The 24,587-nt window shown below is 49.0% G+C and overlaps 1 protein-coding gene across 1 annotated transcript; it reads left to right on the forward strand.

Annotated features, from left to right (window-relative positions):
* The first annotated feature begins 4,908 nt into the window (after positions 1–4,908).
* Positions 4,909–9,288, forward strand: LOC144256111 (interleukin-36 beta-like). Its single transcript, XM_077801231.1, has 5 exons — positions 4,909–4,954; positions 5,622–5,702; positions 6,206–6,313; positions 8,033–8,172; positions 9,079–9,288. Exons 1-5 carry the CDS (start codon positions 4,909–4,911, stop codon positions 9,286–9,288), a joined length of 585 nt encoding a protein of 194 aa, XP_077657357.1.
* Positions 9,289–24,587: the final 15,299 nt, after the last annotated feature.

Here is a 24,587-nt window from a genome sequence, read left to right on the forward strand (position 1 = left end):
CACCAGCAACCTCCTTACCTGAGATCCAGGTGAGGACATCCAGAGCCTGCCCAGGTGCCTGCCTCATCTGAACCTCAAGGCTCCAGAGCCTGACCCCCCTCCCCTGGGGTGTGTGGGTGGCCACTGATGGAGGGGACGAACATGACATTGGAAATAAGTCCAAATGAGAGAGAGCCAAGGGTCAAGAGGGTGAGGGCTGGCTCTGCTGGCCGCTGGGGCACCATCAAGGCACCAGCAGGGACCACTTGGGAAGGCAGTCCCCGCCGCCTGGACCAGAGGACACACAGGCTTCCCATGTCTTCACTCCCTCCACAGGTATCTGGCCAGCTCGTCCAGCGAGCTGATGCAGTTGCAGACAAGCCTGGGCACCACAGCTGCTCCCAGAGGACCCAGGGGGCTCCGCTTCTCTAGGCTCCATCTGGGGGGCATGGCACCAAGGGGATCACCCTCTTTCAAAAGTGCCTCAAAAACGGGATTGTTGTAAACGAGGCTCGTCTCTTTATTATACAGGTCTCTGTACATCTGTCTTTTTTGATAGATTTTTAGTTATCATTTTTAATTACAGGGAAATATACGTAAGATGCAAGTTACCATTTTAACCACATTTACATGAACTACTCAGGGGCGTCATTCAGACCATTGAGCAATCCCCATCAGGCCTCACAGGAACGCTTTCCACCTTGCAAAACTGAAACTCTGTGCTTAGTAAACAATGACTTCCACTGCCCCCACCAGGCCCTGGCCACCACCCTCCTTCCCATCTCCATGACTTTGACTCGCCTGGGTATCAAGTGGAACCTCACAGCACGCGTCCTGATTTGTGGCTGGCTTATTTCACTTAATGTTCTTGGGTTGTGGTTTATATCCGGACTCCAATTCCTTTCCAAGGGTGAGTAATATTCCCATGTATATATATGCTCCATTTTCTCCATCCTTTCACCAGTCAATGAACACTCTGGGGTTGCTTCCACCCTCTCATGACAGAGAATAATGCAGCTATAGCCTGTGGGTATGCAAGTAACTTTTCAGGTCTCTGTGTTTAATTCTTTCTAGTGTACGCCCACAGGTGGACGTGCTGGGTCATGTGGGACTTCTCTTGCTATTGCCACTGGGGTGTTGTCATTGAGCCCCAGGTTCTCACAGCATTGTCCAGCTCTTCTGTCCTGTACCTTCTGGAGACCTGAGTCTGCTTACTTCTCTATCAGTTATAGAGGAAAGAGTACTGAACACACCAGCAAAAATTGGAGATGTGTCTACTCCTCCTGATGGTGCCACCTATTTGGGGCACCAGGTATTTGGAAGCTCTGTTTTGGGGAGTACATGCATAGAAGATCCTTTATGTATTTTTGGCCCCTTTATCATTAGGAATGTTCCTCTTCATTCCTGCTAGTCTTCCTGGTCTCTAAATCTGCTTTGGCTGTCATCCATGCAACTCCAGCTGTCTTCTGTTTAGGGTTTACATGGGACATCTTTCTCCACCTCCTTACCTTTAAACTATCATCGTCTTTAGAACTACATAATTAGATATTGTATGATCAGATCTTGTGTTTTTTAATCCAATCTGGAAAGCACAGTCTTTTAACTGGTGCTTTTGCATCATTTACATGTAAGTGCTGATATGGTTAGATTATTATCTATCATTCTACTGCTTTCTATTTATTCCATGTGTTCTGTATTTCTTTTATCTTCTTCTTCCTTCTCCCGAGTTAAAATATTTTGATTCTACTTTACCTATTATATTGTCTTATTATTTATACCGTTAAATAATTTTTTGCTTACCCTAGGGCTTGCATGTCCTTAATGAATAAGACTAACTTCCAATAACACAACACCACCTTATGGTAAAATAAGGTGCACAACAGTATGTTTCCAATTCCTCCTTCTCACCCTTTGTGATATGGTTGTGACTATCCCTAAAGCTAAGGATAAAAACTTTTCAAAGAATTAGACAGAACAATACCTGTTCCCACCGCTGCTCTGGAAAGACTCATCATTCACAAGGCCTTCACAAAGACTCATAATTCAGAAGGACCTGCTTAAGCAATGGAAAGTAGCTAGGTCCAGATCAAATGCTTCTCTGGTTCTACCTCTCTCCCTGATCTCAGTATCATGCTCCAAAGGATCAAAACCTTTCCAAGTACCTCAGTTGCACCAAAGTATAAAGATGGGGTTCATTCATAGTGATATATAAACACTCAGCACCCTTGGGGAAATGGCTAAATTGGGGCTGGGGCAGGAAGCACATCAGAGTGGCCTATGACACTTGTCATGACAGAAAGTAAAGAAATACCTTAAAAAAGTAAAAAGGAAAGAAATCTGCACTGACGAGGTAGATCGAAGGCAGGCAGGAACTAGATGAAAAACTTCAAGGCCCAAATCAGAGCAATCTGGGAGAACTGGGGGGTCCTGTGGGGGCAAAGCAGGGGAGGCAGAGGGGCTGAGTGTGGGAGGTGGGCGTGGGATCCTGTGGGTGCCAAGAGCCACACCAGAGCTACTACACTGGGTACAAAGTGGAGCCACCAGTGGTTCTGAGCAGGGAGGGTGTGACTGTGTCCATGTCTCTGATCCGGGTCACTGCTTGGTGGACACTTAATTCCAGGGAGGTAAGAAAGACACAGGGTTACCATTTGGGGTTATTGCAACGCTCCAAGGAAGAGAGGTAATGGGGGAGTTCAGAGAGTAGATGCTTGACTACTCATGGAGAGTTGTGTGACAGCAAATTTTGGTACACAGTGTTTGGTACTGGTGTTGAGAATCAGGTCCCAGACTCGCTCCCCAATGTTGAAGATTGAACACCCAAGAAACACCGAGGCAAGATCAAGAGGTTTTATTTAAAGAGAGAAAGACACAGACTCCTCCGCAAAGGGGGGGTCCGAAGCTGGTGCCAGAGGGAGTGGGGGTGTCCTGACCTTTTTATAGATTATTTTAGATTCCCTTTGTTCTCATGCGCACTCCTCCCATCCTGCCTGGGTGACCCAAATGTGGAGTAATCCAAGGGCTGAACGAGCCACCCAGGGGTACAGGCAGGAAGGGAACCACCCAGGGACTACTCATAACAGCTCCTCGCAGGGAGGAACAATTCCCCGGAGGCAGGTAGCCTTGGCAACAGGTGGAGGAGGGAAGTGCTCTGGAAGTATTAGCATTTTAATTTCCTCTAGATTCAGCCCACATCGCATCTTCCTGACCCAATCCCTCTTTATATACACTAACTGTCCTTTTGTCTCCCTGGCCTCATAAGGAATAGGATTTTTTTCATGTCTCCGGCTGAGCAGCAATGTTATGTTTCAGGGGTGATGAGTTCCTTGCATTGCCCCCGCTGAGGCTGCAGCTGATTGTTGATTCAGAGTTAAGGAACCGCCAACCTTCAAGACCACTCCTGCCGTGTCAGAGCTGGGGCCTTCCAGGAAACTGAGGCAATGCAAAGACCACCCACCCTTCAACCACGATTCATGGGACCAAGTCAGAAAGATTTCAGACAGGTCACCCCAAGGGACAGGCATGAGCTTATGGAAGGGATTAGAAGAGGGAAGGAGGATATCTCAAGGGGGAAAGTGGGTCCTCTCAGAGAGGAGAGGGACAACCTGCCTCTCCTGCTCTTCAGTTCTATTAGTGATCCCAGAGAATTTTCCAGAAAGTTCTGCCCAGGTCCACCTCCTGACATCTGACTGATGACAGGTGACATTAGACTTTTCAAGTCCCCACTGCAGTAATTCTAGATCCCCTCTGCCCATGCTGACCAGTTCTAATTGGATTTTTAATCATTTTTACGGATTGCATGGTTAGGAGGAGCTGTCCTTATCGCCCAGGATCTGGTCCATGAAAAGGGTCTTAAAAAATCTTTCCCTTCTTGGGCTCCTCTTATCAAAGTTATTTCCTGCCTGCATTTCCTGACTGATAATGGGTAGTTTGCTGAGGAATGTGGCATACCCTCCCCACTTAAGCCAGGAAGGGCTACAGGTAAATTGCTTTTTGGCAAAGAAAGCATGTGGGGGTCATGACAGTGGGGTGGTTTTATAGAATTTCTCTCTTACCCTTGTATTCCCACCATCCTCATCTGTCTGTCCCCTGACACAACCACGTGAGCCTCCTCCCCTGGACACATAGCAGGTCCTCAGTATCCAAAGCTAAACACAGGACCACCTTTTTCTCAGCTAGCACAGTAAGCAGAGGACCAAGACCTCGAGGAAGCGCGTCACGTAGTGCCTAAGGACCCAGAGACTGGCTTCCACCGTGCTAGGTGTCTCTGGCCGTGTGACTTGGGTAAGTGTTTTCATCTCTCCGGGCCTCTGTTTTCTTATATAAGAAATAAAGATTAATGGCCCCTAAGGGTTATTAAGAGGATTAAAAGGTTAACCAGTAAAGCTCTTAACACTCAGTAACAGCATAAGCTTTTGATATTTCTACAAGTGTGGCATATTTGGTGTGTAAATCCCCTGAGCGGAGGCTGTGATTTGCCAGGTTGGATGTGGCCTCACGCCACTAGTGCGTCAAGAGGGCCATACCCCTGCCTCCAAGGCTGTCTAGAAAGTTGCTCTCCTCCCTCAGTCCAGCATCCAGCCCCCGCCTGTCTCCTCACTCTTGTTTCCTGGTGTCTCTTCTGCTCATATTTCTCAAGGAGCCCAGACCTGACACACCCGTGTTGCTTCCCAGCCACTCATCCAAAGCCTCTCAGGACCTCTGTGCCAGCCCAGCTCCCTGACCAAAGTGGGACACCTGGGACCAGAAGGTAAGACTCCCTCCTTGCTCAGTAGAAAGCCTGGAGGTCCTGACCCGGCTTCCTCTGCCCTTAAACACAGCTGGAGCTGTGACTTTGAATCCAGGATCAAGAATACTTCTGGGCAAAAGCAACTTCTGCTGCTCAGAAGCCAGGTGTGGGGAAACTTCTCTCACTGCTTTGGCTATCTGGAGATGCCCGTGGGCTCCCTGGCCCAGGCCCAGGATGCTGGAGGACCTGGTGCCATGTTTAAGAGCGTGGTTGCTGATTTGCTTGTTCACTGTGTAGGGGTAACTGTGGAGTCAGGCCCTGAGGATCTCGAGGCAGGGAACGTTGAGAACAACTGGTTCTCATTTTGAAGAGTCTGTGATCCTCAGGGAACTGTCCTGGGGCCCTAACAAGAAGCAGATGTCCCTTGAGAGTCAAAATACCTAATGTGGCTGTGGATGGCCACAGGCAGGATCCTTAGAGATTCCTCCTTGAGAAAGAGCAGAGGAAGGTGGGGGCCAAGAGGCTTGCTGGCTGCCAGTCACTCAGGAGGGTTCATCTTAAACATAGCAGAGGAGGCTGCTCAGCAGCTGAGGGAGGCCTGGGCTGAAGACAAGACATGCTCCCTTCCCTCCTCTCGACAGAGGGTCTCGCTGCACAGAAGACGTCCGGGTGATGTTCTGGACCCTCCTAACCCTCCCATGTGTGATGACAGAGTCCCCAGGCATTGCAGCCTGGGCAATCAGGGTTGGCCCAGCCACCAAGGGAATGGAGCTTCCATTCAGGATCTGCTGGCCTCAAAATATGCTCCTTTCAAATATGTATGTGAGAAGCTCTCTCTAAAGAATTTTGACCACGTTCCAGGTGCTGAAGAAGAAGCGGCGACATGTCTTCCTCCTCTCCTTCTCGCCTTGAGCAGCCGCAGACAGGCAGCTTTCCACCACCTCACAGCCCATCCCCAACACCAGCAGCTCCGAAGACCCCATGTTCACCCCGGAGCGTAAGTGGAGAGCCAGAAACCACCCAGCCCCACCAGAGATAGGGTGCAAGGACCCTGAGTCATTGGCTCAGCTGTAAATGTACCTACTCAAAATCTCAGAAATCTACAGTAGAAAATCTCTTTTCTTACTGTCTCTGTTCCGAATTGCTTGTTTATTTTAACCAAGAGGGTAAAAGGGGAAAGAAACCAATGTAACGATGACCAATTAAGTAGTTTTTGTTTCTATAACTACCCAGAGACTTTATCCATCAAGAAAAAATAACCCGAGAAAAAAAGGGGGCGGGGGCAAATCTTTAAATTCTCTTGGCCCCATGAATGTGCTGAGATCCTTTCTGATGCTTTGACCCACAAACTGGTCCCTCCTCATTTCCCTTTTCTTTCTCCCTCTTCTCACAACACTCAGCCTGTCTCGAGAAGCCAGAAGCCAGTATTATCAGGGTGCAGCTGGGGTCCCAACGTTTGCAATAACAGTGCCTGTGTTCTGTGATTCTGTCTTCCGGCAGTTCAGGATATGCCCGTATTCTACACCATTCGTGACTCCCAACAGATGGTGTGGGTCCTGAGTGGAGATGTTTTAATAGCAGCTCCTTCAAGCAACAACGTGCAGCCTGGTAAGTGACATCAGAATCCACAGTTGCTCTGGCCTGGGCCAGGAACACCAGTTCCATGAAGTGGGCTCTGGTCCTCACCAACTTCTGGGCACCAGCCCAACATCCAGAGGAACGGCAGGAAAGAGCAAGATGGTCACCTTCTGTAAAAGGAAACCCATAACTAGAAGCAGGGGTGTAGGGATTGGCAGCTTTCTTACCTGAAGAATCCACTTCAGGTTACTGGGGGACTGTCCTTTCAGGTATGGCTGACCTTGGAGTTTCTCTCCTCTAAATTCCAGCCATCACTCCCTCTGTCAAGCTTCCCCATCTTTCCAATACACATTTCTCTAATTTGGCATCATCTCCTCTAATAATGGGGGCATGTTCCCTCCTTCCACCCAAAGCCAGCTCCTCTCGGCTTCTTTCCCTTTCTGCAGGACTTCTGCGTTGGATGGAGTCCCTCTCTCAGCGGGTACCCCACCTGTGTCCCCTGCGTCATCTCTACTGCTGACAGACACACTCCAGTCTTAACACCTGCTCTTGACCTTCGCTGTCTCTTCCTGTTGCTGTTCCGTTGCCCTGTGTCCTTCAGAGGCCGATTTCCCTGGAGAGTTGCCCACACAGCTTCCTTTTCACAGCAAAACTATCTGACTTCTACACTGCTCTCTTCTCCCCCCTAAGGTCCCTCTTTCCAAGTGCACCTTCAAATGCCAATCCCAAGGGCACCCTTCTCAGCTGTCCTCTGTAGAGCAGTGCAGGTTACTCTCCACACTCCACCTTCTTCTTCTGTAAGAACGCTCCTGGTCCTCAGGTACACTGGCTCCTCTTCTGGGTTCATCTTTATGACTCAACTTTCTCCCCGAAACCTCCAAATCATGAGGTTCTTCAGGGTCCCCTCTGCAACCCTGCAGGCCCTGTGAAGGGGTGGGGAGCAGGTCCTGTGGTTGGGTACATGGCTTCTCCTCTCTTCACCTGACATTTGTGCTCCTGGCACACATCTCTCTGAACGATCTTCTCTGGCCTCTCTAACTTCACATGCCCTGGGGTGGAACTGTGGAGACCTGGCTTCTCTAAACGGAAGACGGCCCCCACTAGGGGCACTGCCCCCTGCTCTACTGGCTTGGGCCAGGAACACAGAAGGCATCTGGATGCCTGACCCCCCTCACACCTTATCCATCCACCAGCAAGACCACTGAGTCTGTATTTCTAAGTCAGTATCATCTCCGGCCCCCGCCCCCACTCTCCTTCCCACTTCATTCATGGAACCTCCAATCCATTCTCCGTAGAGCCTCAGGAGGGACCTTCTTATGTGTGGAACTGAGCAGAAAGGACTTTCCTTTCCCTGTGAGCCCTTCTTTCAAGCCCCGATTTCTCTCTCTTCACTTAGTGGCCTTCCCTGAACTTTAAGGAGCATTCTTAGAAATCCCACCCAACATTTCCACTTCTGGCTCAAGGTTCACAGCCTAAGTGTGTGGCCACATTTATCTGCCAGAGGGGTAGGAAATCTTATTTTTTATTTGGGGAAGCTCTGTGCCCTGGTGAACAATTAGGGTTCTGATATTCAGGAATAAAAAGGAAATGAGTTTCAGAAAAGCGACAAAGGGACCTGCCATGGCTAATGGGAGGAGTCATCTGGGGAAGTCCCTGACAGTCCCTGTTAGCCTCCTGAGTGTCAGGCCATAGGCCCAGACTCCCCTCTGCTGGAGGCCTGACCCTTCTCCGTTCTTCCTGTGTTTCCAGTCACTCTCACCTTGATAGCCTGCAGGGACACAGCATTACACGATGAAGAGAAAGGCAACCTGGTTTTCCTGGGAATCAAGGGCAAAGACCTCAGCTTCTGCTGTGCGGAAGTTGAGGGCCAGCCCACGCTGCAGCTGAAGGTGAGTTGTGCAGTTGATGAGGGAAGCATAGCAAGTGGGCTTTAATCTTAACGGGTGACCGTGAAACAATCTTCCTGCAATCCTGGGTTGTCTCACGCAAGGAAGGAAATCTAACCTGGCTGGTCCCCAAGTCCATCAGTGGTGCCATTGGAGGGGGGGTACCACACTCGGGTCCATGCACAGCATGGCTCCTCGGAAAGCCAGAGGATGCACACGGGGATGTTCCTGAAAAGACAGGGGACATGGCTTCTCTATTCTCTGTCCTGATTTGCTACCCCCTAGAAGCCCCCAAGGGAATGGGAGGCTCCCACTTCAACAGACTATCACATTGACAAGTGGAGGGAGAGGGTTCATCTGGATTTCTGACAGTGTTTGTTTATATCCATGTACCCAAAGGAAGATCAGTAGGTACAAAGCTGAGCCTCTGCTCATGATGGGAAGTGTAATGTCTGAATCCACAGGGAGGTTGGGACTCCAAAGAGTGCCAGAGTCTGCAGATGAAGATACCCTGGGAGCTTCAGGGAAGAGAGCATGCCCATCCCTGTTACAGAGAAGACAGCACCTGTGTTGCAGAGCCAGGCTCCTGGAACCTGCTAGGTCCATGCCCTGACAGCCTGGTCCTACCCGACACCCCGGTGCTGGGAACTGACCCTGGGGAGCTCTATCACTGAGCCACATCCCCAGCCCTTTTTTAAATTTTTTGTTTTGAGACAGGGTCTCACTAAGTTGCTGAGGCTGGGCTCAAACCTGCATTCCTCCTTCCTGGGCCTCCTAAGTTACTAGGATGATAGGCCACCATGCCCTGTGTCCCTAGCCTCCGACCCTCCCTGCTGTGCACAGAGGGCTGAGTTAGCTTAGCTCCCCACTGCAGTCCTCCTCACTAATGAGCCTCTTTCTCACCCCCAGGAGGTCAGTATCATGGAACTGTACAGGGAGAACAAAGCTCGGACGCCATTTCTCTTCTTCCACAGCCTGGAGGGCTCCACCTCTGCCTTTCAGTTGGCCTCCCACCCGGGCTGGTTCATAGCCACGTCCTCCACAGCCAAGCAGCCCGTGACGCTCACCCAGGAGAGGGGCCTCGCTAACACAAACTTTTATTTAGGTCGTGAGAATTAAATGCAGCCTGGTCGGAGGGTGACAGATTTCAGGATATACAATCAAGCTGTCAGAGAATGCTTCTGCTTGAAAATACAGTGCCATCTGACCAGGTCACCATCCCCTACGAGGTCATCCGCAATTCAGCATATCCGTGGCCCACCTCATTCTGTCCCCCCTCAAACCTCTGCCCCTCTGGACATCCACTTCTTCCCCATGTCCCTCGCCTGAACACCATCCCCACAGGAAACCTCAGAGTCGCTTTTTATTCTTTCTTGGTCTCGACCCACTGTCCACTCAGCTGCCACATCCAGCTAAGTCAACCCCACATGCTTCTCACGTGACACCCTCCACCCTCTTCTTTCTGCCAATCATGGCCCGTTGATAAATGCCATCAGTAAATCCCATCAATAAAAGAACGCCATGTAATGATTTGGGGCATGTTTATTTAATACATCATATAATATAAACATTCTGTTTATGCTATAAGTGTTGTCATAATATTAACATTACATCATATAGACATTTAATATAAACATACTATTCATATAACATGTTTACATTATAAACATTATGTTATAATATAAACATCATAATGTTTATAATCTCAAAAGATAAATTGAAAGGATGAGATGAATACATATCTTGATAAGCATGATGGATTCATAATCTAATTGGTTAATCATTCAATACACAGTGTATAGTTTGGCAATGATTAATTATTAACCATGATGAGATTAAATTAATCCACATTTCAGATAATCATTCATATCAGTTAGAATTTCTTCCAGGCAACTTCTCAGAGCTAATCGCACTGTCTTTTTTTTTTCTTTCTAAAGCAGTTAGAAATAGAAGAACATATTAATATTTCCTTATTATCTCCTGGAATTACAGTGGTCTTTTTCAATTCACAGCTTCTCTTGAGGGATAGTTTCAAGCCCGTTGTTCATTTTGTGAGGCTCCTGCAGGTACAGCCTGCACATTCTCTACCGGAGTACATTTAGGGTGCCGTGTTCTAGAACACGCAGCACACGGACATCCGTCAGCATCACAAACCCTCCTCCCTCAGAAGGCCAAGCCCTCTCTGCACAGGACGTGCAGAGGTATCGGGTCTTGTGACATATGCCCACTGCTGAATTCAGTGCCCCAGCCAGGCAAGCTGGGTCCCCTACCCTGTCTTCCAGCATCAACTCCTGTTGCTTCCCTGCCCGGAGCTGTTCCAGAGACTTCTGATCCCCCTTCACGTCCTGTTAGCCTCCCTTTTGATGTGAAAAGATTGGCTCTTCCAGCATTTCATGGCAGCCCCACTGAGCAGCTCTCCCTGAGCCAGGGCTCCTGAGACACCTGGGGAGGACACTGGCAGGAATCTGCCTGGCACTCTCATAGGCATAAACCTAGAAGTGGAAGGGACCAGAGGGACCTCTTGACCCATGGGGGTGGGAGCAGCTGTCCTCCCCACCAGGACAGTCCTGAGTGGCGCAGCAGGGCTGGACTCGAGACCCACCCCTGCAGAGGCTTCCCCCATTTCCTGCTCAACTCCCAGGCCCCTCTCTGGGTCCCTGGACTCACTTTTGGTCACACTGCATACAAACCCTTGTCTCAGGCTCTGCTTTCTGGTGAGACTGATTCTATCAAAGCCAGACCTCTCTGCTCGCCACCCCCATGTTGCACACCTCACCTCTGTGCCCCTGTGTGTGCCTGGAACACATCTGCAGCCCATCTGCCACCATGTACCCCACCTCCCCCAGCTTCTCATAGCCCAAATCTGCTTGCAGGGCTTAGAGGCCTCTCACCTTCCCCATGTCACTTTCTTTTGTTTTAAATCACATTTTTGCCTTTTCATGGGACAATTTCTTTCCTTAGACTTTGTGCCATTCTTGCCTCAGAATAACAGTTTCCACTACTACTGAAACAAATGAATCCTCCTTGCGTGCCGTGAGGTCTGTGATAGCATCTGCCCCCTGATAGGGAAGCATGTCAGGCAGGATCCTGAACTGCAAAAGCAGAAGCAGCCATCGGCTTCGAGGAACATCTGAGGGACTGAGATTCCCTCAAAGAACATGCAGTGGGGAAGCACAGAGAGGTTCTTGGGGCTTGCCTCTTCTGTTCCTCCTCCTTTCCCCCACGCCAGTGTGACCCAGGGACTGTGAGGTGGCTGGGACATCTACTTGGGTGTGCTGCAGAAATGAAGCACAGCCCAGAGCATCCCCCAAGGTTGCCAGCCAGTGTGCACCGCCTGCCTCTCAGAGGGCTCAGCACAAGAGAGTGTGCACTTTTCCCAAGCCCCCCCCCCCCACGCATGCATGCCAGGCACCACTGCATGGGCACACAGGAGAAGAAGCCGGCGGGATTCAAGGCTGCAAATTTTTTCTCTGACTGAGTCAGGACTCAGCACAGGAGGACCCTAATGATGGCTTGAAAGACTCATGACAGTGAAGTTGGGCACATAGTAGTCACAACTGCAGAGCATGTGAGCCTGTAAATAGTGAAATCTATAGGAAGAATGGCGGGTGGTGTTGGAAAACAGTGTCACAGGGATGTGCTTGTAAATGTTTGCTTCCCAGCAACTCCAGAGGCCCTGGAAATGGGCAAGAGACTGGCACCCACACTGCCCCATGGCCTCCAAGAGAGGGGCAAAGACACAGTGGTAGCGGGAGGGAAAAGAGGAAGAGGATGTGGAACCACAGAGGAGTCGGGATATCCCCCTCCCTGGGTTAAGGTGTGGGATGCTCTTTGCTTGAACCTAAGCTAAGAACCAAAGGAGGACGCCCAGGAAAAGGGATTTCTGTTCCATGGGTATCAGAAAGCACTTCCCAAACATTGTGATTCCATGATTTGGGCATCCTGCGGAAATGCTTCCTTTGCAAGGAGCTAGGTGAATCCCTTGTCCATCTGCAGCATGGAGAGAATCATGCCAACATCAACACACAGGAGAAGCAAAGACAGACAGTGGAGAAGGTTGTTCAGTCTCTGAAGCATGGACTCCTATCTCTCTTTCCTCCAGTGTATGATTGGACACAGAGTCCTGAATCTCCCCCAGTCAGCAACCTGGATGCAGGCCCGAGTCCACTTCAAGTGCTCCTACCATCCTTCCTTTCTCCTTTGGGTCAGCTCCATGTCTGCTCTTTCCTTCCCTCAAATCCAGTTCCCTTTATTCTTTGAAAAAGAAACTTTTCAAGAATCTACAAACTTATAATTGAAAATCTTTGCTTCCTAGTCAAGAAGTTTGTTTTTATTTTTTCTGTGACCTAATGTGAACAGGGAACAAGAAAACACCTGTACTGCCAATGAGAAGGAAAGACAAACATGCCAAAGACAGACGGACGGATGGACCGACCGGGTGCTGAGTCCCTTACAAGCAGAAGGTTCCTAATTATGAGAATAACACTGAGCAGTCAGCCTAGGCCATATGGTTGGATGTGACTCTGGAAATAAATGGACATTAAAAAATGAATACATTTACCCAAGTGTCACACTATGGCCCATAAAGACGTTCAACTACTATCCATTAATAAAAAATTATGGCAGTGGAAAGTTGGTGGACCCCGCCTGGAAGCCCAGTCAGTTACTTCTTCCAAGGCAGGATCTCCCAGGCCGAGCAGAAAGGGGTGGCTCTGGTTAGGCCTCTTACCAGCGGCCACCAAGTGGCCACCCTGGGCACTCATTCTCTCACCCCTCTGCTCGTTATCTTGCCAGAAGAAGTCCAAGTCCAAGGACATGGCCAGGACCCCAGCCTTTGAGGCCCTCAGAGCCCCTGCTCACACTCCTGTCTTGACCTGCCATGCATTCCTCCCCCTTCAGAAAATGTTGATCATCAGCTGTCACTAATGAATTGGTTCATTTACTTTGTAAAAAATAAAATAAAATAAAAACTTAAACCATATCAGATAAATCCAAATTCCTTTCCTCCAATCCTGGTTCCTCTCTCCCCACCCTAATGGTAATCATTGTTATGTGCTGGGATCCCTCTGATCTATTTCTCATACCTGGAATGTGAAAATACACAGGGTGGTTCTGTTGGTGCCTCTGTGCATGTATTTACATGTGCTCGCATGTAATCAGTACACATGTAAATCAGTACACCTCCCTGATTGGTGTAACACCACCATGTTTTTCTCTGTGCAATTTTGCATTCAGCATCACGGCTCCCTAGAGGACTCTCTCAGGATGGATGTCCTGATCTTGTGTTTCTACAGCAGCTGCCAGTCATTCCTTCCTACATAGTTAGTTTCCATTTTCTGGGAGTTTCCCTTATAAATAATGTGGCAACAGAGGTCCCAGCGCCTGCCTCCCCCACACACCCACGACTTTCCTTACAAGAGAGAGCAAGTTGCCTGACTGTGGAGCATGCACGTTCTTTATTTTCCAGCCCTCCCTGTGTCTAGGACAACTCACTGTCGTTCCAACTTGCTCATCCCTGATTACTAATAAGCCACCCACCCCTCAGCACACTGCAGTCTGACGCTGACTTCTGACTTCTCCACCCAAGCCTGTCCCGGGAGCATCACAGTGACACCTCTGTTGCCTAATCCAGGACACGGTGCTTTAGGCCCAGCCTGTCCTGTCCTCAATTTCCACGCTCACCTGCAGGCCGTTCTGCAGCAAGCTGCTCCTGGGTTTTCCCCATCTCCCTGGATTTCCCTTCTGGCTCCCATTTCCTGGTTCCTTCCCAGTGACCTCTGAAGGCTGAAGTTACTCAGGACTCATCCTTTAGTCTTTCTACCATCTCTCTGGCTGACACTAGGGATGCTCATGAATTTAAATTCTAGCTGTAACCCAACAAATCAATCTCTGGCCCAGAACTCTCTCTTCACCCCAGATTTGACTGGGGGGCTGCCAGTCTGGACAGTCTCAGAACTTCCAGGATGAATGTGTCACACTTGGAACCCTTAATTCTGCCTCTTCCACCCCCCAGGCTTCTCTATCTCAGCTCCTCGAGACAGACATCTGGGGGTCACCTTCTGTTCCTCCCTACCCTGAAACCCCTCAGTCACTCCATCACACCACCATAGCTGCCACCAAAGTGCACCTGGCCTGCAGATCTGCCTCTCGTCACCTGTCAGCAGTGCCCACTGAATCGGTCCTCCGCGTGGAGCAGGGGTTGCTCCACAAGGGAAATCTCAACCCTGGCATCCCAGTGTTACATGCCCTCCGTGTGGCCATTTGCACTTGGAAAGCAAAGCAGATTCTTCACCACAACTCACAGCTAGAGGACCTGGCCCCTGCACCAACCCTGCTCCAGGTGACTTTCTCTCTGTGACATCTCAGCTATGCAGTCTTCCCTGGAGGTGCCAAGTTCTCACAGCCCCAGGACTGTCACCTACACTGATTCCATTCACAGTCCTTGACCTTGATTGGTTTATTCCAATCTATGGCTGCCTCCTTCAGGTCACCTCCTGATATGTCCCCACAGTGTCAGGCGCTGTGGTCTGGAGATGACTTGTGAGGCAGCAGAGTATGAGAATGAACTTCCTCTGTATTTCCTATCTCCTGCCTGCACAGTTCATTATCAGTGTATTCATTTCCCTTGGTCCTTCCCCACTTGACCCATTGCATTATTCCATTGTTATTTTCTCTCTTTTATTTTGGGGGCTGCTGGGAAAGGAACCTGGAACCTCCCTGGGGATGTGCCCTTGCTTGAAGCCCATAGGCCCTTTTTTCTTCTTGTCTCCAGCCAAGGGATGAGCAGTTTTGCTCTACCATGCCCTTCCGCCATGACGTGTCACTTGGTCACAGGCCCAAAATCATTGGCCCCAACTGACCTTGGATGGAAACCTGCAAAATTGTGAGCCAAAAACCACACTTTCCTCCTAATAAGTTGATTATCCTTCCCTTACCTTCCCTCCTACGCTAGCTCTGTTTTCCCAGGTGGGTTGGCCCTCTATTCCCATGTCCTCCCTGGTGGGGTAGCCCTCTATTCCCATGTCCTCCTGGGTGGGGTGGCCCTCCATGCCTGTGTCTTCCCAGATGGGGTGGCCCTCCATGCTATGGACAGTCCCCCTTTGGAAGTGTCAATGAACCTGACTTTGTTGGGTCACAGAGTAGTCCCTTGTGGTTTCAGTCTAATGGGGCTAAAGCAGCGTGAGGGTCAGGCATGACCCTTCACAGCTGGACCCCAATGGTAGACCCAAGTGTGCGTCATGACATCTTAAATCAATGGGCACACAGGCGGCTGCCCAGCGATGTGCCAGGTGCCCTCCACAGTGCTGCCCTGCCCCCAGGTTCAGCTGTTAGTCCAGCTTAACCCCAACAGTAGGCCTGTCCGGCATGGGGAGCATCCATCCATACCAGTGGTGTTGGCAGTGAACCAAGGATCGGGGTCTGCCATGTAGATCATTAGGTTTTGAGGGGTTGTGTGACGGGTAATGTCCCTCTTCCCCTCTTGAGTATGCACCAACAGAGAATTAAGACAAGGCTAAGTTTATTCATTCATTGATTTATTACAGTAGGTGCTGGTATTGACAGTGTGGACTTCCTACAAACCAACAAACAGAATAAGGCTGTGAGAGTGGCAGGCACACCCAGGCCCAGTGGCTCCACAGTGCCCTGGCCTCCTCATGTGAGGATGGTCCTCCAACAATGACAATCACAAGGGAGCAGGGTGGAATGGACGCTTTCTTCGTTTCAGGTGTCTCCCAGTGGCCAATCCCTATTTTTCATAAGTAGCATGAGCACATCGTTTACCATATTACATGGCACTTTCAAGAGTGGAAGGTGGCCTCAGTAATTATGCTGGGACAGCAGGTGTGCACCAGGATGTATGGACATGCCTCCACTTGGGTAGAGTGAGAAGAAGAAAGTCAGATGTACAGCAGAAGGAAACACCAACAGCAGAGAAGAACTGTTCTCCCCTTATGTATTCTACATTTTAATGGGATCAAGGAAGAGTGTTGGTTGAAGAGGAGTCTGTGTCAGGCCAGGAGCAGGAAGTGGGTCTGGGTCTGTGTCCCCAAAGGTGCACAGGTGAGATGGACGTGGAATTTCACATCCAGCAACCTTTTATCTGAACCTCTGCACCCAGACTGGAAATTGAGGCTGCTTCTTGGTAACAGGGATTCGTATCACTTTAGCATGAGATGCTTCATCCTTCCTATTATAATCCAGACAGTCGAATTTCTGATTTTGTCTGTAGTTTTAAAGAACAAATCCTCTCAGTGAGAACGTGGTAGTCCCTTCACGAAGGAGGTGTTGTGACTCCTTACAACTGGCACGTCCCTGGGAGAAGGACTGCTTCCTGATACTTGGCAGCTGGTCCCCTCTGTGCAGGATTAGTCTGGCCCCCTGAATGGCCTTCCCGTTTTCACTTTCTCTCCAAATGCAGTGTCCCCAGTCCTTCCCCGGCCTCAGCACTGCTGTGAGGTGCAGGGAGCAGGTCCCACCAGCTCGGCTCAAGGAGAGCAGCTGTCCCTTGGTTCCAGCCCAGACACTCCGTCTGTGGTCAGGCCAGGGGCATAGCAGTGAGCTTGGGATGGCAGCCAGCAGCTTCCCAGCATGAGCAGGACTTGGGGGACGCCAGTGTGGACCGGGCCTCCTTGTTCCTGTGAACACCAGGTTGCAGGATGTGACAATCCATATCTATCTCACCTGTATACTTTGGGGGACACCTGGCTTCTCTTCCAGCTCCCTGTGCTCTGACCAGCTTAGAAGGGGCAGGGTGGGGGGCGGTTCAGTCTTTGGCCAGAGGAGCACGTGGAGGTACCTCTCTCTAGAGAGCTGCTTCCTGGTGGGGCAAGGACAGGTGGGGCAAGGACAGGTGCAGCACTGGCCAGACAGCTCAGAGCTGCTGAAATCTCCAGCACTGCAGGAACAAAACAAGTGACAGGAGCACGTGGTGGGACTCTCCCAAGCCAGGCGCCTGGAAATCGTCCCATCTAGATTGTGAGCTCCCTGGGGTCAGGGAACACCCCTCGTGGGGCTGAGCAAAGGAGCTCCAGTAAGCACAACCCCTCCCTACAAGTCCCAGGGAAGGCCACCGGGCGGACACCCAGGTCTCTGAACACTCATTTGGCTGCCTCTTTCAGGAGTGCAGAAAGGGATGCCTCTCCTCCAGGGCCAAAGCTCCAGCTCCCAGCTCCTCTCCCTGTCCTTCCCCAGTGCTGGAAACAGAGGGGAAACACGGAGGCAGTTCTGAGCATCACCTTGATGTATGGACTTTGGGACTCCATTCGGCAGCTGTGCGTTCAGAATTCCATGTCACTACCTTCCAGCTGTATGACATCTGTCAAGCCTTTCACAGCCCTGAGCCTCAGAGTCCCCTTCTGTAAAATGGAGACAACTTTCAGGTGTGGTTAAGGAGCACAGCATGTCAGCTCATTATCCCCGCAGCAGAAAAAGCCCAAGGACCTGCTACCCCGGGCCCCCGCCTCTGTCACACTCCATCATGTCTCTTTCCCACTCTCTCCTGGACACTGAGGCAGCAGCCACGAGGCCCTGGCTCACCTTTTCCCCCCAGTAGGTTCTTCCCTATGGAAACCATGTTTTGGGTAGCAAATGGACTGCAAATGACAGAACAATCAATCATGTCATTATATTAAATTAGAAACTGATGACACTTTCCCAAGCCATTCAAAATCCAAGTGAATTCCCAAATAGCACCAGGTGCCCTAAATCTCTATGCAATACCACAGTGCTTCTGTATTAAAAGGCTACTTAGCTAGTTACTTAACAGTAATGAACTGTTAGGGGGTATTCTGTGTGCCAAATACAGTTCTGTAGAGTATGTCAGACTTGAGTATCAGAAAACATACAAAGTTGTCAGTGTTTGTTCCACATGATGCCTCTTCATTGCCAACGAGGACACAGGGGACAGCACTTAGTGGTGGGCTGTCCACCTTGTTCCCACACAGTGCTCCACAGTAAGCTGGGGGCTGCTGGCCTCCTGTCCACATTTTTGACCATGCTGCTTTTGTGGACCTTCATGAGGTGTCAATGGAAGATTCGTGAACAATAACCAGGATTGTGTTCCTTTAAAAAAAAAAAAAAAAGGCTTTTTGGCCAGGTACGGTGGTGCACACCTATAATCCCAGCAGCTTGGGAGGCTGAGGCAGCCTCAGCAAAAGCATGGTGCTAAGCAACTCAGTGACACCCTGTCTCTAAATAAAATACAAAATAGGGCTGGGGATGTGGCTCAGTGGTGAAGTGCCCCTAAGTTCAATCCTCAGTACCAAAAAAGAAAATAAAAAAAGGCTTTTTGATGATTTATTGAATGAAATATCAAAAGGGGAACATTGGTCCAAACACGTACTTGCACACATGACAACCAAGGCATGACTGTCACCTAGCCCACTGTATGCAAGATGCCATCTACTTTAGTGAAATGCTTCATGATTACAGAGATGCTAAGATGCAAAAAAGCAGATGTGACCTTTAAATGATGAAAAGATGGTGTGCACGGACGGCCAATAACAGACTCAGGAAAACAACCAGAGAAGATACGGCACGTGGGAAACATGGCGTACCCAGCAATTTAGAGCCCAAAGTAATTTAAACAAACCGTGAAAAGTAGTAAGATAATCTGGCTAAAAAGTCATAAGCTAAGTGGAGTTGCCTATGTCTATAATCACAGTTGTTCAGGACCCTGAGGCAGGAGGATGGCTGGAGCCCAGAAGTTCAAGGTCAGCCTGGCCAAGATAGTAACATTCAGTTTCCAAAACACAAACCAAAACAAATGCTATCATAGTAGCATAATTTAAGACCCCTTTCTCAGCAATTGATAGACTGAATAGACAAGATAACATAAATTCAAATATAAAAAGAAAATAACAAAATTCATTTATAAATATATTATATATATTCAATATTTAATAGTAGGCATGATATATCTGTTAATATTAAAGTACTTATCATATAATATACAAATATATAATTCTGTATAACATAATTTTATACCATGTTTATATTACACATAAATAAAAGTCTACATATGTGTGTAAATGTATGTACTTCATACCTAAAAAGCATGGTACTCATTTTTTAGGCTTTCATAGAGCATCTATAAACTTATACACGAAGTCACAAAGGAAATAATAACGAGTAGCCCCAAATCAATATCATACAGGCCATTCTACCTGACCATAGGTAATAAGAGACTAATAGCATTAAAGCATGACCCCTACCCACTTAGACATTTAGAAATAATGCATGTGAACTTCACATAATGGCTGGAAACAGACCACAGTGGAGATGAACCACAGTAAAAGCACATGTCGTAACAGTAAGAGGAGCACGGACAGCCCTTCAGGTCCCGGTCTTGGTTAGGGACCATGCATGCCCAGAGGAGGGGCTTCCCACCATACAGTGCTGCCCCCCCCCTAACCTCTGTGAGCTCTAGGCTGTTTCCTGCAGCGACTGCACCCCGGCTTCCCTGCCCAATCTGCGCAAGCTGCACCCCACCACATCCCACCAAGGCTCTGCGTTTCCCTGGTTATCAGTAAATGTTGGGAAGCTTTTCAAAGGCCGCTGGACACTTCTGTGTCTTCCTGGGAGAAGTGTGTGTTCAAGGCCTTTGCCCATTTCTAAACCGAGTTAACACTGGCCTTTAGTTATTGAGTTGTGTGGGTTTGAGGTCTGAGCCTCTTACCAGACCCAGGGTTTTCAAGTATTCCTCCTGCTCCATACATTTCCTTGGCTCTCTGACCCTGCTTTGCTATACAGAAGCTTTTCCCTTCAACCTGAGTCTCACTTGGCCATATTTGCGTTGGTTTCCTGCCTTGGGGTCAAGTCCAAGAAACCTCGTCGTGCAGATTTCCCCTATGTTTTCGCCTAGGAGTTTCCTGTTTCCAGTCTCCTGCCAACTTCTAAAGATGTGTATTCTTCACTCTCAAGTTCACTGCGGCCTGATGCACAAAGCCACATCATGGAACAACCTAAGTGCCTGTTGAGGGTGGGTAAAGAAAACGTGGCATACACATGCCATGGGATTTTATGAAATCTTAACAAAGAGGAAATCCTAGCCTTGGGGACAGCCTGGATGAGACTGGAAGACATTGTGCTAAGTGAAATGGGCCAGTCACAGACAGTCAAATAAGGACCGCGTGATCCCCTTCAAGACAGGAGCCTAAGTCAGAAAAACTGGTGGAAACAGAGAGGAGACGGTGGTGCCCAGGGGAAGGAAAACAAGGAGCTGCTTTTCCACAGTATCAGGCTTTAGTGCAGCAGATGATGAAGTTCTGGAGACTGTCTGGACTACAGTGAGCTTCAGGTAATGATGCTCTGACACCTAATCATAGGCAGGTGACCACGTGTCAAGGGCTCTTGCCAATGTAAAAATTACAGCATGTATCCCAGGGGGCACTAGAAGGAAAGGTCGTGAGTCCTAAGCATTTATAAGAAAACAAAGAAGAAGAAGAAGAAGTAATAGAAATTCCTAAAGCAATCAAATTCCTTTTAGAAAAATTCCAGGTGACGTCCAAGGTGGCCCAGCTCCTGCACAGCTCTGTCTTTAGGAGACCATCTGCCTCAGGTGGTCCATGAGCATCTCAGTATGTGCCCATCAACCCAGCTAATTATTAATTATTAACCCAGCTAATCAATACCCTTAAGTGTCCTGGTCACCCCACAGCTCCAGGGAAAATCACACAGGGAGAACTAGCCCCTCTTCCTGAAGGAATCCCAAGAAAATAAAAACTCAGAGAGCTCTGTGCCGAGAAAACTGTCATCTCCAACAGCAACACGGCTGTTCAAATGCCAAAAAGAGATGATGCCTGCCAGGCCCAGGGGTCACCAATATCCCCACATCCATGTCCAATGCTTGGGGAAAAGTGAAAACATGATAGAAAGTTAAAAAAAAATAAAGATAAAAAAATTACCATGGGACTATTCAGATGATTTGAAGAATTGTCCTATTGCAAAGGATAAAGTTTCAAGTGATATTCTATAAGAAGAAACTGTGTGTTTAAAAAGACACGGGAAAGAACAGGCCTTCATCCTAATAAACACCTCACAAGGAGGGACAGCCCTATTTGTTTGTGGCTTGTAAGTTCACAGGAAAAGCCCATGGGAGGCTCCCAGACACCCTTGCCAGGGCAGAGAGGGCAGTTTCCGGTGGCTGTGTACCCCACCGTGCACAGAGGTATAGAGTATGATTCTGTGGGTGGAGCCTGCTGTCCCAGCCACCCAGTGTGGGGCCCGGGAGAAGCCGGATTATGAACTTATCACCCTCTCCAACCATCTCGCTGGTCCCTGACTGCCACAGGAGACTTCGTGTGAGCCTACCATAGCGCCTAAAATGCCCTGTGAGGCAAGGAATCAATGTCACAACCAGCTACTCCATTAACGTCACCCACTCGCAACACAGCACCTGCGTGAAAAGACTTTATTCCACAAGTTTAACTCCTGGTGAGGTGGAGCGATGAGACTTCAGGTGAGGACTTTACAGACACCAAACCAGAATACAGACTTCACGGAGGGGAAGCCAAGCCCACGAGGGCTCGGCTTCCTTCTGATCTCTCCTCTTTGTGGAAACTTCCATAGTTGCTTCTTCCTGTCGGGATCCAAAAGGTCTTGAAACAATGCCACAGAGCGACGTATCAGAGAATCCAGAGATCTGGAATTTAAGGCAAAAGAGTTCCATCCTCATTTCTTGGTTGGAGCATCACTAGCATGTACATTAAGAAGAACTTTATGTATTCTCTTGGTGTATCAGCTGTATGGCTGTGGCAAAGGCCTCGATTTCCCCTGGTCATTTTCCAAGCAACCTAGGTCATTGCATGGATGTATTGGGGGGCGCAGCCAGAAATCCTTGGATGGAAAACCCAACCTTTGATTCTCTCTTCCTATCCCAGGCTGAGGTTGTACTGTCTCTCTCTTCCCTTCATCCTGATTTCCATCCTTGAAAACTGGGCCCAGTAGTGGCAACTCTACCTCTCCTTCTTGAAGGGGTTGGTGTGACAATGTTTGTGTCAGAAGCACTTTAGAACTAGACTGGGGAAATCAACCCAAGCCCCAGGCTGACCTCAATTCTGTCTAATCAACTCAAAGTCGGTGAGGTAGGTTTTTCCCACTTCCTGGGTCATAAAGAGTGGACAGTCTCCTTTGGAGCAGACGGCAATGAACCAGCCAGGGAAGGCCACAGACTTGAAGGTCGAGGTCCTGCCGGTCTCACTGTGATAGAAGAGAAAGGGCTTCACAGGCTCGCGGAAGGCATGCAGATCTATTATGCTTCTTTCCTGAAGAGTAAGAAGAGGGCCCCGGGAGAAATGTCACCTCTGGAACTGTCCCATGTTCCTTGCAGATTGGTATTTCTATAATTGCATTGCCCATCTACATTTGCATCCCCAGTCTCTAATACAGGCCTGGAGAGCTTGGTTTCACACCAGGGAATGAGGATCATGAAGACCCTGGGGACTGGCCTGGCCATCACTGTTTCTGAGCTCTTCCCAGAAGCCAGGGGACAAAATCATCCCTAACTTTACAACCACTGTCTCATATCTTATCATTGAATTGAGTGTCTGGTATACTTTTTTTAAAATAATGGGAAAAATCACAATTATTGAAATATTTGTTTTAGAGACCTATCTTTGTTTACTTAAAATGGCAAACAATTTCAAAAAAAATTTTTTTAATCAAGTCATGCCCTTTGTGATAGGTTGGCTAAAAATGTCCTTGGTGATTTTACCCAGTGAGAGAGAGAGAGAGAGAGAGAGAGAGAGAATGTGTGTGTGTGTGTGTGTGTGTGTGTGTGTGTTGGAGTCAGGAACCACTTTAAGAGCCTTTCTCCTTGTCAAAATCCTTTTCCAAAAATTCTTTTTAGTCACATGTAACACCAGGATACACCCTGACGTCATCACAAAAGCATGGAATGCAATCAGCTCCCGTCCAGGCTCAGCCCTCCCCCTGCTAAATCACTTTTGTAAAATAAAATGAGTAATTTTAGCGAATGGATTCAAAACACCACTACCATTTATTTCTTATCCTTTCACAATACACAATACCTTTCACAATACCTTTGGCAACCCCAAAAGAACCAAAAATAAACATGCATAAGAATAGCGAGCTGTCTTCTGAAAGATTCTAAAATCACAGGTTCCTTCAAATGAGCACCTTGAAAGACAGGTGGGCATCTTCTCCCTGTCGGGCAACGGTAGACCCTCGCTTGCTGGCCTTACCTCAAGCTGCAACACTGGTTGCTCCCCGTCCTTTTTACAAAACAGGCAGCAATTGGGCTCCAACAGTCCTAGGTACATGGGTTTCCCTCTGTCCTTCTCAAGGGTCTCCAGGTGTCTGCATGGCATCAAGGTGACGGTGACTGGGAACAATGCAAGAAGTGTGAATCCATTGCCCCTTCCACAGATGGCCTCTCTGTGTAGAAATTGAAAGCAGCAGAGGCTGCAATTGCCTGACCATCTCTTACAGAGTGGCCACCCTGTCCCTCGCCACCCCCTTGTCCCTGAGGAGTTCCTTCCCTTATAAAAGTCAGCCTCTGGTGGATTCAAAATCGAACCTTCTGGTAGATCCCACTCTTTGGTCTAACTCTTTGCAGTTTCACAGAGAAGGTCTTCCACCCTCTCCCTTCAGCCTGCCTGGACTCGTTCCTGTAGTCCCAGACAACCCCAGGACCACCCTCTGTCCATCATTGGCCACAGGGGGCCTTCTCTCTGGAGACCCAGAAACCATACCAACACTGAAATGCAAGGCTGTCCACAGCAGCACTGGCCAAAGGGGCTGCCTGCACCAGGCCTTGGCTACTCACTTGGAACCATCCGTTCCTTCCTTGGGACTATCATGAGGATCTGGTCCTGAAGAACCCATGCACGGTGGTTGAGATCCTGAACATACCTCCTGGATGGTACTTCCGAGGCTAATGCTGAAGAGAAAGTCAAATGCCAATGTGTGCAGCAGAGAATTCAGGGTGCCCCCTTTCCAAGCCCTTGCCTTTTGGTGAAGATCTTTACCTTTGGCCATTATGGTGGTGTTGCTTCAGAACTGCTGAGCTCCAGAACTGTTTCTGTGCTGAGTGAGTCAGTCCCAAGCTACAGTGTGACCCAGGGTTGGAGGGCTGCCCAACAGAGACCCCAGTCAAAATCTGTGCTCTCATAAAGCACCAGGCTTCCTTAACTTCTTGGATTCAGCAGAAGCAGTCACACCTACGACTCCTGCTCCACCTGGGCCTAGACTCCTAACAGGACAGAAGCAAGAGGAAAGCAGAGGTCAGCAGATTTCCCAGGGGCTGGCTATCACTGTTCCCTGCTTATGCAGGACCCTGTGTCCCTGCCTTTGTGAGTTGTGGCTTCTATTGCACTCGGGTGCTTCACCAGGGTCAGGTCTTTTATCCACCCAGGGAAGGAAGAAGGTTCTGCATCATTAGAGCCGGAACTACATGG

The sequence above is a fragment of the Urocitellus parryii genome, chromosome 7 (genome assembly GCF_045843805.1).
Source record: "Urocitellus parryii isolate mUroPar1 chromosome 7, mUroPar1.hap1, whole genome shotgun sequence".
NCBI classification, from domain to species: domain Eukaryota; kingdom Metazoa; phylum Chordata; class Mammalia; order Rodentia; family Sciuridae; genus Urocitellus; species Urocitellus parryii.

Excerpts from the sequence above, each read along its gene's own strand:
- LOC144256111 (XM_077801231.1), top strand. The coding sequence starts at position 4,909 with ATGCCCGTGGGCTCCCTGGCCCAGGCCCAGGATGCTGGAGGACCTG. Across the intron at positions 5,703-6,205 it reads CCCCATGTTCACCCCGGAGC|TTCAGGATATGCCCGTATTC; the intron begins GTAAGTGGAGAG and ends GTCTTCCGGCAG. Across the intron at positions 6,314-8,032 it reads AAGCAACAACGTGCAGCCTG|TCACTCTCACCTTGATAGCC; the intron begins GTAAGTGACATC and ends CTGTGTTTCCAG.